Source organism: Kryptolebias marmoratus, linkage group LG24, assembly GCF_001649575.2.
Source record: "Kryptolebias marmoratus isolate JLee-2015 linkage group LG24, ASM164957v2, whole genome shotgun sequence".
Lineage (NCBI taxonomy): Eukaryota > Metazoa > Chordata > Actinopteri > Cyprinodontiformes > Rivulidae > Kryptolebias > Kryptolebias marmoratus.
Window position 1 is genome coordinate 11,619,931 of NC_051453.1, and position 15,696 is coordinate 11,635,626.

At 35.9% G+C, this 15,696-nt stretch overlaps 1 protein-coding gene across 2 annotated transcripts in view; it reads left to right on the forward strand.

The window, feature by feature from the left end:
- The window catches only part of agbl4 (ATP/GTP binding protein-like 4), a 251,446-nt gene that overhangs the window by 7,412 nt on the left and 228,338 nt on the right, over window positions 1–15,696 (forward strand). For both annotated transcript variants that reach the window (XR_001808379.3, XM_017407166.3), the window contains exon 3: window positions 11,473–11,597. Coding sequence is in view for 1 of the 2 variants with exons in the window: in XM_017407166.3 (XP_017262655.2) it covers window positions 11,473–11,597 (125 nt within the window). In the remaining variant the exon portion in view is untranslated. The remainder of the gene's footprint in view (window positions 1–11,472; window positions 11,598–15,696) is intronic.

Genomic DNA, 15,696 nt, shown 5'->3' on the forward strand with positions numbered 1-15,696 from the left:
TGTATTATGTTAATCTGAAGCGTGATAAAATGTAGGCATTGTTAATTCTGCTTACAACTATTTGCTGACAATTTGTTAAAGCAGACATAATGAATAATAGGCATTATTATGCATCTATTTCATATCCTTTGTCTGTTTTAATTTGCACGTGTTAGCCTGAGCAACAACTCCAAAAGTGATCAATGTTACGTTTTGTCTTTATCACATAGCTCCACAGTGGCTTTACAGTGTGTTTTGCCATGGTATATGACGTGTGATATTAGTGTCACTGCATGAAAAGCCGAGTGATGATCTTGTCTGACATTTGCAACTGTTGCGTGTTGTCGTGTCTAATCACTGAGTGAACACATTGGCTCGCTTGTGCTGGTCAGAGATGCCAGGAAGTAGTAAAAAAAACAACAACTTGGTGTTTTAAAAGTTAATTGTTGATGGCTCTGATATGGACCACTCATAGGACATTCAGTCAGTACCTCATCTTCTCAAAATGTCACCAAATGCTAGCTGTTTTGTACATTTTGAGCAATGAAAGGATTTTATTATCAACAGTATACACAGCATTACTGGGAGATTTGGAAAGGTTGTGAGGAAGAAAATTCAAATTCTTGATGTCATGGGAAATAGCCTTTTTGTAACATAAAATTGGCATTGTTTGTACTTCATCTGCATGAGGGAGGTGGTGTGACTCAAATGAGCTGAAGTATGTTGGATTTTTTTTTTTTTATTCAGCTTTGGGCTATCTTTCTGTTCAAATGTACTTTGGAACTTCACTTTTCATTGGCTCAGGGCCTGCCTCTAGCATCAGAATCTGAGTGTGTCAAACGTGAACATTACTGCAACCAGATTTCCTCATGGCACACGCAGCGCTCGCACACAAGGCTCCAGCCCCAGTGATTCATCCAGTAATTTATTTCCTAGCAATTCCTGACAACATAAACACAGTTTCAGAGCAGACGTCTCATTTTTCTTCTGAGACAAGATTGTGCAGTTTGGGAAAATGGTGAGGATTTGTAATGCTTTAGCGGTTCATGTTTTTCGAGCTGCCTGTGTTTATTCTGCTGATTTATGTAGGAAATGTCTCTCTGAGATCAGCTTCATTGATGTGCCAGGGTTTGTTTGATGATACAAATTCATGTACAAAATATACTAACACAGCGAAGGGTGAAATACTGACAGGAACAGAATTTTGAAAGAACACACATTGGTCTGATTCAGGGCAGTAAACAGTACTGATATTCACTGTCCATGGACAATGCTCAGGATCTTTTTCCATCTTCAACAATTCATTTTAGTGAACGTGATAGTGATTTAAACTGATCTGTTTTATGTTTAATTGACACTGAAATGGTTAAATATTCACTATTTGCAATTCATGTGCAACTCTCAGTAACATCTGCTTATTTATCTAACATTGCAAATGTTATTATATATTATTAGGGATGTAAAGTCAGGATAAGGTGTTATTAGGTTGTTTGTAGAGAATTATAAGAGATGCTTGCATTTTCATTTATATAGTAGCATTAAGAGACTCTTAATAAGCTTTTGTGCATACTCTGTTATAATTAAGTTTTTTTTTCATCAGAGATGTTAGTAAAAATATTGCACTGAAATATATTTCATTACAGCCTGAATCTGATTTTACTACTAGTGACTGAATTTCTGTTTCTTCGATTCTTTAGGATTTCCTGCTATTTGTCCTTCTTTAGTTATGAATGTAACCTTAAAGACATCAGGTTGCAAAGATCTTTGGAGTCTTTGTTTTTTAAATAAAGTGACTAAAGTTATAAATCTTCACTTAGAGCTGGGCATCATCTGCTTCCTTTCTTTCTAAAATGAAAAACTGTAAAAAAAAGTTTTTTTGTTCTTATCTTCTCTGATGACTTATGAATAAATTAAATTACCAAATTACATCTCATAATCTCCATATTTGATGGTGCGAAAAGTTATTAGGGTATTAGTATTACTGGATGGATTAGCTTTACTCATATGTTTCAGAAAAAAGGGAAAAAAATGTGTTTTTGTACTTTGTGATGTCATTTATATTCCATTTTTATTACTTTATATCTTGATTTATCTTTATTGGATAATTTGGATGGATGTCTTGAAAACAGTGTTTGATAAAATGATTGATGGGGGAAAAAAAAACAACTTCTTGATATTTCTGCCAGAACATTTGATTTCTGTTCAGCACTACTCGGCTCCTGGTTTGACTCCTGTCACTTCACTTCCCTCTGCCTGATAAATCTGGACAAATGTGATCAGAAAAAAATAAAAAGACTTGAAAGGTCAAAATAATAATAAAAAAAATATCTCTGGCAAAATACATTAGAAAAGGATCTCTGAACAGTACAGATTGAAATCAAATATTTTTAACCATAGGAACAGTCCTCCTGTAAAACAAATACAAACCACTTATAGTCAGGATTCAGTTACTGCAATGGATTAAATGAGTGTATTTTTTGAGAAATTGCAAATAAGAAACAATGTTTTCTCTTGAAAAGTAAGGCGTAGACAATTTTTTTTTTTTTTATATTTGTACCATTTTTTTAAATCAGATTTTTGGTGACCAAGATTTCTCTGCTCTTCGAGTTTCTGTCCTGTTGACATATTGGTTATTGGCAAGTGATTTCTTGCCTCTCTTGTTTCACTCTTTTCTTGCATTGGCTCCCAGTGTTCCTAAACTCATTACAGAACAATCAACCTCAGGCCTTAAAGTGTGTACCCAGAGGGAGCAATAACTGTAAATAAACAGCACTGCTGGCTCTTCGATAACATGTAACCGAGATGATAACAGCCCTTCTTAGCGGGCCTGTTGACCTTCTCCTTGCCTTGGGCTTGGCAAGAACTCGTCAGCTCTCTGTACTTTTATCTCAAAATTCTCTGTCCAGGGTGCTAGTGAGGATGAGAGAGAAGCAAAGAGAAAGTTGCACAAAGAGAAGAAGAAGAAAAGAAAAACGGAAAAAAGGGAAACGTTTTTGAGAGGAAGAGTTGACCTGGGCGGTTGTCCTGCCTTTGGTGCAGCTTCATCATTCTGTAAAACAAACAAACAACTTGTTAAAATAAAATAACAAAATCGTGATAAATTTGCATTTATTTTGTGGCCACTCAAAAATATTCATTGCAAACTCAGAGAAATAAAAGATGAAGAAAGGGAGGGTCAGAGCGATAAACAGATGTGCAGACAGAAACTAGGTGACAAAGAACTTAGGAGTGCCAAAAAATTCTGATGAAAAACACTGTCCATCGAGTTAACCTATCATTTTAGGCTTCAGAAACAGATGAAAGCAAAGATTACAAATCCTCATGGTTCACTATTCAGTGCTAATTCAGAGTGTCAGGCAGTTGCATGTCCAGAGTTGTGGGCCTAAAGCACTGTCTGGATGAGATTGATAATACAATTAAGCCATTCTTAGTATGAATGCATCACTATGACCCATTACTACACCAACTGCTTCAGATGGAGCATACAAGTCTGGCTCTAGGGCCTCTTGGAAGGGGAAAAATACAATTATAAAAGGCTAGCTGGAAAATGTGTTCTCTTCAGAATGTGCAGGCAGGCCTGTACATCATCAGATATGTGAAGGGCTGCCTGCATATCTCACTGCTGTCCTCGGGCCGAGTTTTCTTCATCTGTATTGAAACGAGGAGCTCACTGATGCATAGATGGACTCATAACAATGTTTTTTTTCTCCTTATTGTTTCCTCCTATTGTCTGCTCTTATCTTCGTATTGTTGTATAAATTAATTATTTTCAGAACAGTTTCTACATAATGTGTACAGATATAAGTAATGTATGTGTGTTTGCGCATTTGACTTGTTGTGTGTGTGTGAATGTAGCTGTAGTACCTTTCAATGTCAATAATATGTATGTCCAGTAGTACTTTTAAAGTCTGAATTCATATACAAATTTTATTGTAATTTCTTTATTAGTCTTCAAGAATAGTGTCTAAAGACTTTTTAAAGGGCATCAACAAGCTCTTCTTTGAAGGTTGACTTCCTTTTTTTTATCTGATAAGATAATCCAATACTGTTTTAATTATTTAGAGGTCTAAGCTCCCTCTAACCCTGTCCATTACTTACAGGAAGCCATGAAATGTTTTTCTGTCCAGTTGTGTTTTTTTTGGATTGTCACTGTCTTCCCTACCATTGTCATTCAAAAAATTAAAGTCTCTTGCCAGCTGGATGTCTTCCAGAAAGTACTGCAAAGTGGCTCAAAATATGATGGTAGTTTCTGAGTTCATAATTACATTAATTTTGAAAAGATCCCTGAGACCACTGGCTACAACCATGACAGTCCTCTGCTGGGTTTTACAGATGGCTGTAGACACTTTTACTTGTACCTCTCTCCTCCTTGTTGGTACTCACTGGTACCCAATGTATTTCTGGACCTAAAGGAAACAGAACTGGCTTTGGACTGAACTTTTTCACCTGTTAAACGTAATAGATATGTGAAAAATACTTTGGTTTTCTTGTCTTCTTTTTATAGTCATCATTAGTTTTTTCGTTGTTGTTGCTGTTTTTGTGTTATGGTAAGTTTTTGTAGGGAAATTGTTGTCTTACTTTTTAAAAAAAATCCACATCCACTCATTCGATTCGTGTGTTATGTAATTTTACATGAGTCAAATTCTGTCCTGGGGAAAAAAGTGCCTGTCTTCTGATTCTTCATAGCAAAACAAAGCCAATCGGTAGGTTTAGCTTACTTAACTGAGCTCACTAATTCCATTTGACAATGTTTTTTTTATTTTTTGAAAATTCTACTCTTATATTTTGAGCTAATATATGTATGTTATCAAGGAATAACATTTAAAAAAAATTACAAAATTTAATTTTTTTTTATATATATACTTGGTGTCTAACAGTAGGAGCAGTTCATTATTAGAAATTTAAAACAATATTTATAATCATGTTACTTGTTGAACCACAGTGTTTCTATATACTATCCACTGGCTCAGGAGAGGAGCTTTATGTGAATTGTTGTTTTGTGGCCATCACAGTTTTTCTAATAGACTTTAGTTCGAAAGTATTTTTTGCAGTCTTCAGTTCATGTTGCTAAATGTCATGATATTCCACTCTTCGTACGGTTTAGGATATTTCATCATTTGATCGTCAATAGAAATAGCATTTTGTTTCCTAAGAAAAATCCTGGCAAGTAAATATTTGTGAAAGTTTAGTTTTGCACCGATTTGCAAATATAGTTTGTTAAAAGTAGGCTTAAGTTCTTCTGATGGGTGGGTTTTAAATTTTTGATTGATACTGCACATGCAGCAAATAAGATTTTTTTCAAAGTTTGAACTAGTTTAATAACAGTAAATCAGAACCAAGTATTCCTTTCTTTTTTCATACAGTTTGCTTTAGCTGTTAGGTAGTTAGGTTTTAAAAACTTGGAGGTGACCTATTTAATCTTGCCTGCAGATGATGTGATAAGACATCAGGGGAAAAGGCATGCTTTGTGAAGTCATGAAGCTGGAGATTGATGTTGCCTCGGCGACAACTTGCCTTTAGACATGAAAGAGGGAGACAGAGTAAAACCCAGACGTTTAGCTGCAGGACTAAACTGAGCCCCCCTTCACTATGGCTGTCGCTGCTGCTGGCTGGAATCAATTCCATCTTTATCGGTCCCCCTCTTCTGTGTCCAGGAATCCTCCTCACACCGCAGAGCAGCCAGGGGGAAAACTGATGTGTTTTCCAATAATGAAATGGAACACAGTAAAAAATAAGTTTAAAAAGGTCCCTGGCTGGTCTCCCTCAGCAGTACAGACCTCTTTGTAATCTGATGCCTATAGTTTTTAAATACAGTTTTGGTCTTTTCTAAGCCAGCAAAGGAAAAATAAAAAAAATCTTGGGAATACATTATTAGTTATTGGTTAAATTTGTATACAGTTCAGACAAATATTTGCATTTTGGTATTTCTGCCGGTATTCATATGGTGTTCATATTTTCATTTAAACACAGGATTGAAACTAAATTCAATATGCAGGCAGCCAGTTTTATTCAGAAACTGTTTAAAAAAGAAGTACTATCACGTAGGTTCAAGGTCTGAAACATGAGACCACTGTAAAAATACCTTAATGTGCAATACTGGTGATGTCCACTGGGGGCTGGATTCTGAAAACAAACAAATAAACAAATAAACTGGAGACGTTTTTTCTGTTTTTGACAAAAATATTTGTAGAATAACCTAACCTGACATTCCTGTTCTTAATTGTCAGTAGTTTGCTTCTTTTTGTGAACCATATTTAAATTTATAAAAGCATTTCTTTTTAAGATTTACAAAAATTTCCTCACCTCCAATTTTTTTTTAATGATTTACTGACTGTTGTGGAGGGGGTTATCCTCATTAAATAGTTTTCTTTCATAGTTAATACATCATTTTGTAGAATGTACTAACTTGTTTTTTTGCTCACTTGGACGACTTCTTGTTTCTGGTAGGTCTGTTATATTTTGTTAGCATATTAACATTTCTTTGGGCTGTGCATTAATAGTTTCCAAGGAACAGCTACAAAATGTCAATGTTGCACTTCAGCTTGATGCCTTCTTTCAAATTTGTCATTAAGCATTGAGAAAATTAGCCACACCTGGGTTTTGAAATAGCTTAGTTTCCTGCTGCCTAATTATTAGTCCATTGTCTTATTGCTTTTGGAAATGAAAGCCATACATAATTTCTTAACAGTCGTTGATGTTTTTGTTAAATAGCACAGTGGTGCAGTTAACACCCACGTCACACCTTGATTGTTTTATAGCTGATTGTATTTACTAGTGTGAAAGTGGAATTTTAATTCCCAGATGTAAATATGTTATTTTTAAGCACTCACCAAACTCCAGGCGGACATTTCTGAAACAATTGTTTAACTTTTGTTTTTCAGATATATTTAGTGCTGACCAGATTATGTTGAATTTACCATATTAAGCACGAGTGTTACTGAAGAATATGTCAGATTTGGGCAGAACAGCTTATCCACAAAGTCTTTTTTCATTTTGAAACAACTGCTTATTACTATTATAATGGCTGGCCACATAAGAGTTCCAGCTCAGGCCTGCAGCAGAGAGGTTTGCTCTTGCAGTACCATGATCTATCTGCATGACAGAAACTATCCATCCATAGCTACAGGCTGCAGGCAGGCCCATTGTGTGGACTGAGCACTGTGACTGCTCCCTCTTGTACCTCTGTAATGGGATTACATTAGCCAGGTTCTTTTGCTCCCTCTCCATCCCTCTCATCTCTCTCCTCCTCTTTTCCTCTCTCTCTCTCTCTCTCTCTCACACACACCTGCAAACACACACTTGTCTGTGTTTAATTGCCCGTGGGAACCCTCCATTGACACAATGTATTCCCTGGCTCCTTAGCCCAACATTAACCATCACAACTGAATTCTTAACCCCTAACGCTTACACTAAACCCAACCATAAACTGATTTCAACCTCTTACTTTAAAAGCAAGGTTAAACCTAAAAAATCACTTTGTACCTATGGGCACTGCAATTTAGTCCTCATGTTTTCTGAAAATGCTTTTAAGTTGGGGTCCCGTCAAGTTTGTGACCCCACCATATTACAACAAAAACACACACTGAAACATACACACAGTCACACTCTTGGAGTCAGTGTATGAAAGAACACGTCCATGCTGCAAACATGTTTTTGCACTTAAAAAGCCCATGCAACAATGCAGGTTTCATATCTATTTGATTAGCATTTTTAGAAGCAACTAATATATTATGAAAATGTTTGATGAAAAAGTATATTTTATAGAGATGTATATTTTATAGAGATATATGCATTTTTACTCAGTGGGTTCTGTCAGTGTGTGACTGATAGAAGGAGAAGATTCACAAAGAAACAGTTTCATTTCAGTTTATTTCAAAGAGAGCCTGTCGTGTGTAATATTTTGTTCTTGTGCTTTGCTCAGTTGTTGCATCAGGTTTAAGCTGTTTGTTGAAAACCAATTTGTTAAAGTTTAAATGTTGGACTACTTTTCCCTCAAGGGCAAAGATTGATATTCAGAATAAGCTGTGAAGACAGCAACAAAGAATATTATTTAGAAAGATGATACTCAAGAGAATTTATGCAAGTAATCTCAAACATTAGAAGCTACATCTCATTTGCTTTTTTCCCCATCCTCTGTGCATTTTTCATCATCCACACTTAACACAATCCGTAAGTGCTGCAAATAAACGAAGAACCAATATATTTTCTGACATATATGATTTACTGTGACTGTCTTTTAAGTTCCACACAGATTCAGAGTGAATGATTCTCGCTTTATACAGTTTTGTTTTAATGGCTTCTGTGGCCATTAAAAAAAAAATCATCCGTTCGTTGGTGTTAGTTAAATACTAAATGATATGGGATTGATTAAATAGGTCACGCCACAAGCCTACCAAACTGTTTGAATCTGGAGGTAGCCACCATAAAATTGAAACGGGGATCAATGGCGTGTCATACGCCTGCTGCTCTGCGGGCTGAACATGTACGAGTAATTCTAACCTTGATGCTGAGGCCATCTCTCACGTCAGGCCCTCCAGCCTCAGGCTCAAAGCCCAGTCACCCATGGCTACTGTCTATTGCACTCCATGCTGTAGTATTACCAACAGGAGAAAACATAAAGCTTTGTTTTGGGCTAATTTAACTTCTTTTCATAAATCTGCTGCACATATGCTGCCTGTATAACACTGAGTTGTTTTTTTTAAGCACTGGACAGCGAGGCAAGTTCTTTACCAGATTTCTTTTATAGTTGTAGTAGCTCCATTAGAGCAAACACATTATGGCTTTAAAAACATAAAAGTAGCATTTTTGCTGTCACTATTGACTCCTGTAATGACTAACTACATGTAACGTGAAGCCTTGACTTCACAAGCCTCTACTATTCTTTTGTTGTTCTGTTATGAATAAATATTTGCAAGGTGACAAAGATAAACTAACACATTCACATCTTTTACAACCAATTCATTATTGATTGCCAAAATTTCACAGCACTTAGATTTATATTTATTTTGCTACTTTAATTATTACTATGATATTGTAATGTTTTCATTTCATGGTGAGAAAATAATACAGTGTCTCTGGCAAGTTGACACCACATTGTTGTCAAATTATATGTTTAAAAATGTTATACTCCAGTGGGTTTATTCTCATGTGTTCTTCTGGCTCTGCTGCATTTTAAGTGAATTATTGCATTATATCTGCCGTGTAAAAAAGCCCTTTTTTATGTTGAGTGATGTATGTATATGTACATAAAATAAATCTTATATGTGATAAGTTATTAGATTGTATCGTTTTAAAAGTGAACATATGTTAACTTAATGATTTATGATAATATTTATTTAAGCATTTACTGACAAAAAGAGAAACAATTCTCAAATATTAAATTATGCTCCCTGAGAGTTCGACCATGCTTCCATTATCAACTAATATTATTTGAAGGGATAGAAGGGAGAAATGATGTTTCAAGGACATTTTTGAATTGGTCAAACATTAGACTATATTTGACAGTGTTGGCTTTATAAATTTATTTAATTTTAACAGATAATTGATTCAGTATCACATCTCTTAAAAAGAGAGGCTTAAGTATGTCTCTTTCCTGTCTTTGCTTAGGGGCAGCTGGGTCTAGTTCAACAGTTTACTGCTTTTGACTTACTTTGCTTTCAGTTGTTTGAAATTATTTTCACAACAGCTGAGCAACTAGTCTATTTATCTCTGCACTTATTATTATTTTTTTTATATTTCTCTATTTTGATCTGTAAGAAATTGGATAAGGACTTCTATTCTGATTCATAAAGGCATTCTGTTATTTATTTCTAGTCAGTTTAAATTGTACAGCTCCAGTTTTTTCAATAAAGTGCTTATTTTAGTTTTCTGATTGGAAATAGACAGCAATGTAACATGGCGTAGAAACCCACAAGGTTATTTTAAAAATAATTCTTCATAGGAACTCACAGTTAATTTTTTTTATAATCAAAAATCACAAACTGATTTTGTATAGAGCATATCTTAGAAGGAAAATTTAAATTAATCTAAATTGGTATAAGCACCTTAAAAAAGTTATAAAGAAAAAAGGAATTGACTTGAAAATTGCAAATGGTGCACCTCTGGAGACTGTATATTGGCTTTGTTTTGATGTGCTCATTAAAATGTACATATCTTTATTTTTTCCCCCTAAAAGGTAGTATGAAGTGCTTCTGACCATGATGGAACCTGGTTATGAACAGACATTAAATATAGAAATGCTTGTGTAGTTTTTACTTATGGTTTGTGCATTTTTTTGTGTGTTGTGCTGGTCATTAAAATACAATTTTGAAAATGACATTTCAGCCTAAATTGCAGGTAAAGTTTAAATTTCATGTCACCTTTTGGTTTTATGCACTTACCTCAAGCAAAATCCAACATTGGTAGCACTTTTGTAGATATTTTGAGCCAAACATATTGGTTTGTGTCTTTTTGAATGTTTCAAGCAGACTTGTAGATTAGCTGTCTGATGGCAGAAGGAGAGGGATCTCCCTGGATGGTGTGGTAGTTAGCACATCTGTTTGTAATCAGATGCAAACATAAGCATTGGTCCTCCTGGTATGGTATTACCTGCCACCAGGTGGTCAACAGTACCCTGATGCCCTGATGTAGAGTTGTTAGGGGGGATGAGCCTTGCCGTCTGCGTAGATTGCCAGCAAGCTTGACACTCAAGCAGCTGCTTGGTTTAAACCAAAAATATCACTTCAGTATTTAAAATGACAGCATGATCTGGTGAAATTTATGAAGTTAAGCTCACCATGTTTTATTTATTTTTCTTGCAGCTCAACCATGAAGCATGTAGTTCTTATATGCATATATCAAAAGAGTCCAGGGTGTCCACTAAATTAGAGTCCACCTAAGAATTAGAAAGCACAAACAAGACCTTCATGTCAGAAAATTGTAATATATTTATCAACATCCCACTAAGGATATGAAGTCCAACCTCAAAGATTGGTACAAAGTCCTGATCAAACTGTTTTTGGTGAATCAAGATCAGGGTCATTAAGGACACATTAACTCCGATCTCTGTTGTACGTCAGCCCACACGGGAGTGAAGTAAAAGATAATTGATCAATTATTTTACCAAAAATTCAGAAACCTTTTCTAAATCACTGCAGCATGATCTGCTAGTATGTCTATAATAATGTACACACACAACATATTTTCTTCACATTAATAAAGTGTAACTAACCAGTATTACTGAATTAGAAAGAAGGGCTAATAAAGGGAGGCAGAATCACAGCAGCATGTTGCAGTGAAACAAGTGATGGTCCCATTCTGTTGTCAGTGTCATTGCAAAATCAAATACTGTGTTCTGTGTCAATACATTATTAACAAATATGCCGAGTAGAAGCTTGGAAATAGTTCAGGACCTTGTGATTTCTTGGTCGACTTTCTAAAAGGTGAGGAATACAGAGGCTGTGATGTTTTCTGGCTGACAACCTGCTAATATAAGCTGATTAACTTTGTCTGCAGGGAACCTGGGCCGTGTTGACTACATCAGTGATTTTGAGTTTGACCTCTTCATCCGGCCCGACACCTGCAACCCACGCTTCAGAGTCTGGTTCAACTTCACTGTGGAGAACGTCCGGGAGACACAGGTCAGGATTGGGTGATCTTGTTTTGTCTTTATGGATTACATAACAAACACTGGCTTTATCTCACTGATTGTGAATGACTTGTTTATTGATTCATAACATTCTGTCAAGTGTAAAAACATTTAGAGTGTATAGTGAATTGAAATGTTAGGGCTTAAAAATTTACCATTTTGTCTTTATGTTAATTAGTAGAATCACATCACTGCAGTTTTTTTTCCCAAGATGTACCTAATGGATACATCATTAAATAAAAGTTGAATATTATGCAGATTTATACTAGAATCATGAACTGTAGCTACATGGTGATGTTTGGGAATTTAACTGCTTAGACCTTTTTTCACTGATCATCAGATTAAAGATAAGCAAATTTATACTCAAGTCCTGAAAGTAAAGATAATAAAACTAAATAAACACAACAGAAATATTGAACATGGCCATTGGTGCTTAAAACACCACTTGATTCTCATCGGGATTGTTGCAGTCTCTTGTTTCCTATCTCACTTATTGTCATAGTCTCTTAACTTGAGTCAGTTTCTGGGAAGCTCAGAGCGATTGGCTGTTGGATGTAGTCACATGCCTCAGTGATACACAGTGTGTGGTTTCCAGTATTTGAACATAATGATGCAGGATAAAGAGAGACTTAAAGATTGTCATTTAAGTATTTGGCTACTGCTCTGCCTTTTGCCGGATAGAAACACTTGATAGGTTTAGAAAAATGAGAGTGAAATTCTAAAGATAAAGGTAGTCCTAAATGGCCACATATACAATGAGTGTGATTAGATAAAGAGGTGAAACACAAACTTGATTTACAAAAACTAGAATTAAAAACTGCTAATAAAATGTGACAGAGAAAAAAAGGAAATATAAATGACAGAAAACCAACTAGGAAGAATCCACAATGTTCTGTTGCTGCTGCCTTTCTGCTGAGTGCTCTGCCTATCTGAGGCTATCAGGCCTATCAGCCCATCTCCCTGCAGTGCTGTAGTCAGCACTAATCACATTTTATGGCACTGAGATGAATGGGAGGCCTCGGCTTGGAGTCAGATCGATCCCAGGGCCAGATAGACCAGCACTGTCAGGCTGCAGCCTGAGCTGACAGGATATTTGCTGTAGAGCAAAATGACAGAAAAAGTGTATGACAGAGAGACAGAAAATAACAAAGGTACAGGATCACAATTATATCATATATTTGAGCATGCATGCAAAAGCAAGCCCAGAGGCAACTAAAAAACAGGCGTAGTGGCAACAACTATGTTCATTGCACTTTAGTTCACTCCTTTTTGAGACCCTAACAAGCTTTTCATTAGGAGCAGTTACCTTTGCAATTCTCTTATTCAAAACAAGTCTTCTTCAATTTTAATCTACTCCAGGTTAAGGTGTCGTAGTTAAGTGTTGCCTGTGCATTTTCCAAGGTATATATACAGTATGTTTATTATTGTAGAAACTGTAATTTCATTGTGTGTTCGTGTCGAGAATCATCAGTATTCCCATACATTTTGGTTTACCCAGAATTAGACATATTGTTCTCATTTGAAACAAAAAAGCTGTAAATTCCAGCTGTCAAAAATAATAGGTTGAGTAAATAAACCAACTAAGTGCAGCTACATTATTTGGGGAGAGGCTGTGCTATAGAGATATCAGTGAGTTTCAGGGACGAACTGGGCTGTTGGAGTGTTTCATCCAGCTAAGCCTTGCTAACTCTCAGCCTGAGCCAAGGGAATGGGGAACAGTAAAAGCCCGTGATATTGGAAGTGAGATGGCCATTTTGAAGGAATGTAAGCTGGTGAAACAGATTTGGTCTGCCTCAATCAGCTTAGCAGCTTTGTGGAAATTGGCTTCACCAAAGCACCAGTTATGATGGATGGATGGATGTCTCTTTTATGTATGTTCTTCTTATTTTCTGTTTATCGAACCACTCACTTACCTCAAAAAGCTGAGACTAATTTTGGTTAAGTAGGTTGCAATGATGGGAACAAACTGATCACTTGAGTTTCTGACTGCTTTTTATTTTTTCTGCAGGAAATATTGCTTAAACTAACTGTTTCATAGTTTAACTTGACAAGGAGTCTAAAATTTGTTACAGTGCATTTTTGCATGGACTGTATTTTGGTGAATTGATTTTTTTGCACTAATTGTGTCTCATAAATGCTTATTTTCTGTCCTATTTAAAAATCTAATCTATAAAAAAGCATTCTTTTAGGACAATCGTGTTATTAGCCTCACAATCTTAGGCTAATACATTTAAGTCACACACTCACTGATATATAGTTCATTTAACTTCAGAAGTAAAAGAATCTTCACAAATACTTTTAGTTAATTTATACCCTGCATATTTTCTGAATGGTTCTTGATTAATGTTTTTCTGTTTTGAAGAGAGCAGTGGGACTTGTGCTTTTTTTCAGATGTTTCAGATGAAAGTGGGAACTGTATCAGAATTCATTCAAAGATATAAGAGGGATTGCTAATTTTTTTCTCATCATTACTTATCCCATCAATCAAAACTGTAAATATTAATAAGTGTAAGACTTATTTCATTTACTTCAAATAAAGCTGCACAAAGTCAGTAAAATTGGACATGTGAAAAAAGTTTGTGTTCAGTGCCAAAACTGAGAAACTTTTAACTTGACATGTAAGTTTTATGCACCATTATTTCCTTCCTGCTTTGCCTGCCCATGCTATGATCAAAAACCAGTGGGTGAGTTGATATGACATCCCATTGAGAAAGTTGACATGCCTTTCCATTCTGCTTTAGGGGTGTGCTTGATGTCAGACTCCGTGAAGGGCATGACTGTGAGCTATTATCATAGGAGCCTTCAGGGAGCCATTCATAGAAGACAAGCAGTAAAACCTTGCACCAAGTGCCTTCAACTCCTCGAACCACTGCAGGGGTGATTTGTAAGCCTCACATGTTAGGAGCAAGCTTGGTGTAGAGCAGTTACTCTCCATAATAACAAAAAAAAGAATGAACTGAAGAAGAATAGGCTATTTGTTATGCAGAATCTCCAAATCTCTATTGCTACCTTAAATGTTGCTGACAGTGCTCATATGTACAAATTAGAAAATCATTAAACAAAACAAAACAAAAAGCTTTAAAACTGTGGGGGCCTTTCTGGGTGGAGTTTGCATGTTCTCCCCCATGCATTGGTGGGTTTACTCCAGGTACTCAGGTTTCCTCCCACAGACCAAAAACATGTTAGCTTAATTGGTATCTAAATTGTCCCCAGGTGTGAATGGTTGTTTGTCTCCTGCACAGGACATACCCCACCTCTCACACAGTGACTGCTGGAGACAGACACCAGCTCCCCCATGACCCAGAAAGGAGAAGTGGGTAACAAACATCGATGATAGAATCAAAACAGTAGTCTTGTTTTTATTCACTAGCTAAGTAAATCTGAAGCATTATTACCTGGTTTGTAGGGAATGAACTAGATTGTGTAGTAGCACCAGATGGTGATAAATAGGCTGTGTTGCTTGTGGATGTGATTCAGGTGAAACAGTTGACCTAAATAGGAAGAAACTACAAGGAATGAAAAAACAAAACTACAAATGTGATGGACATCTACATCTAAACAGAAAACTCTTCTTTAGAAATGAATTTTTGCAGAGCTATCTAGACATTTGAGGAGGCATTGGTCAGTCAACTCCTTTTACTCATGAAGTCATGATATTTTATTATTTTCTGAGTCAGAAGCGATTCACAAATTTTCTTTCTGGAAGTTAAACGTTGTCAGCATCTTATTTGCTGTAACCAGCAATCAGAGTGATCTCAGAGGGAGGAATCAGGGTGAAATTTTTTCTTAGAGAAGTCAAGCTAACAACAAGTCAGACTGGGTTCTATGTGAGAGCAGATTACAGCCATTTAAAAAAATGAAATCCTTCAAAAATTTCATTGCGGTTCAAGTCAGTGCTCCTTTGTAAATAAGGAGAACTCCCATGCAGTTAAAAAAAAAATTATTGCAATTTGTTTGAACATGTTTAACATTTAAGCAGCAAGACTGCAAGCTTCTCCATCTCACATGAGAAAATGAGAACCCTTTTAAGTGTTTCAAGACATTCTAGAGACTCACAAATGCCATCAGCCAACTAGTGACCAGCAGTTGTA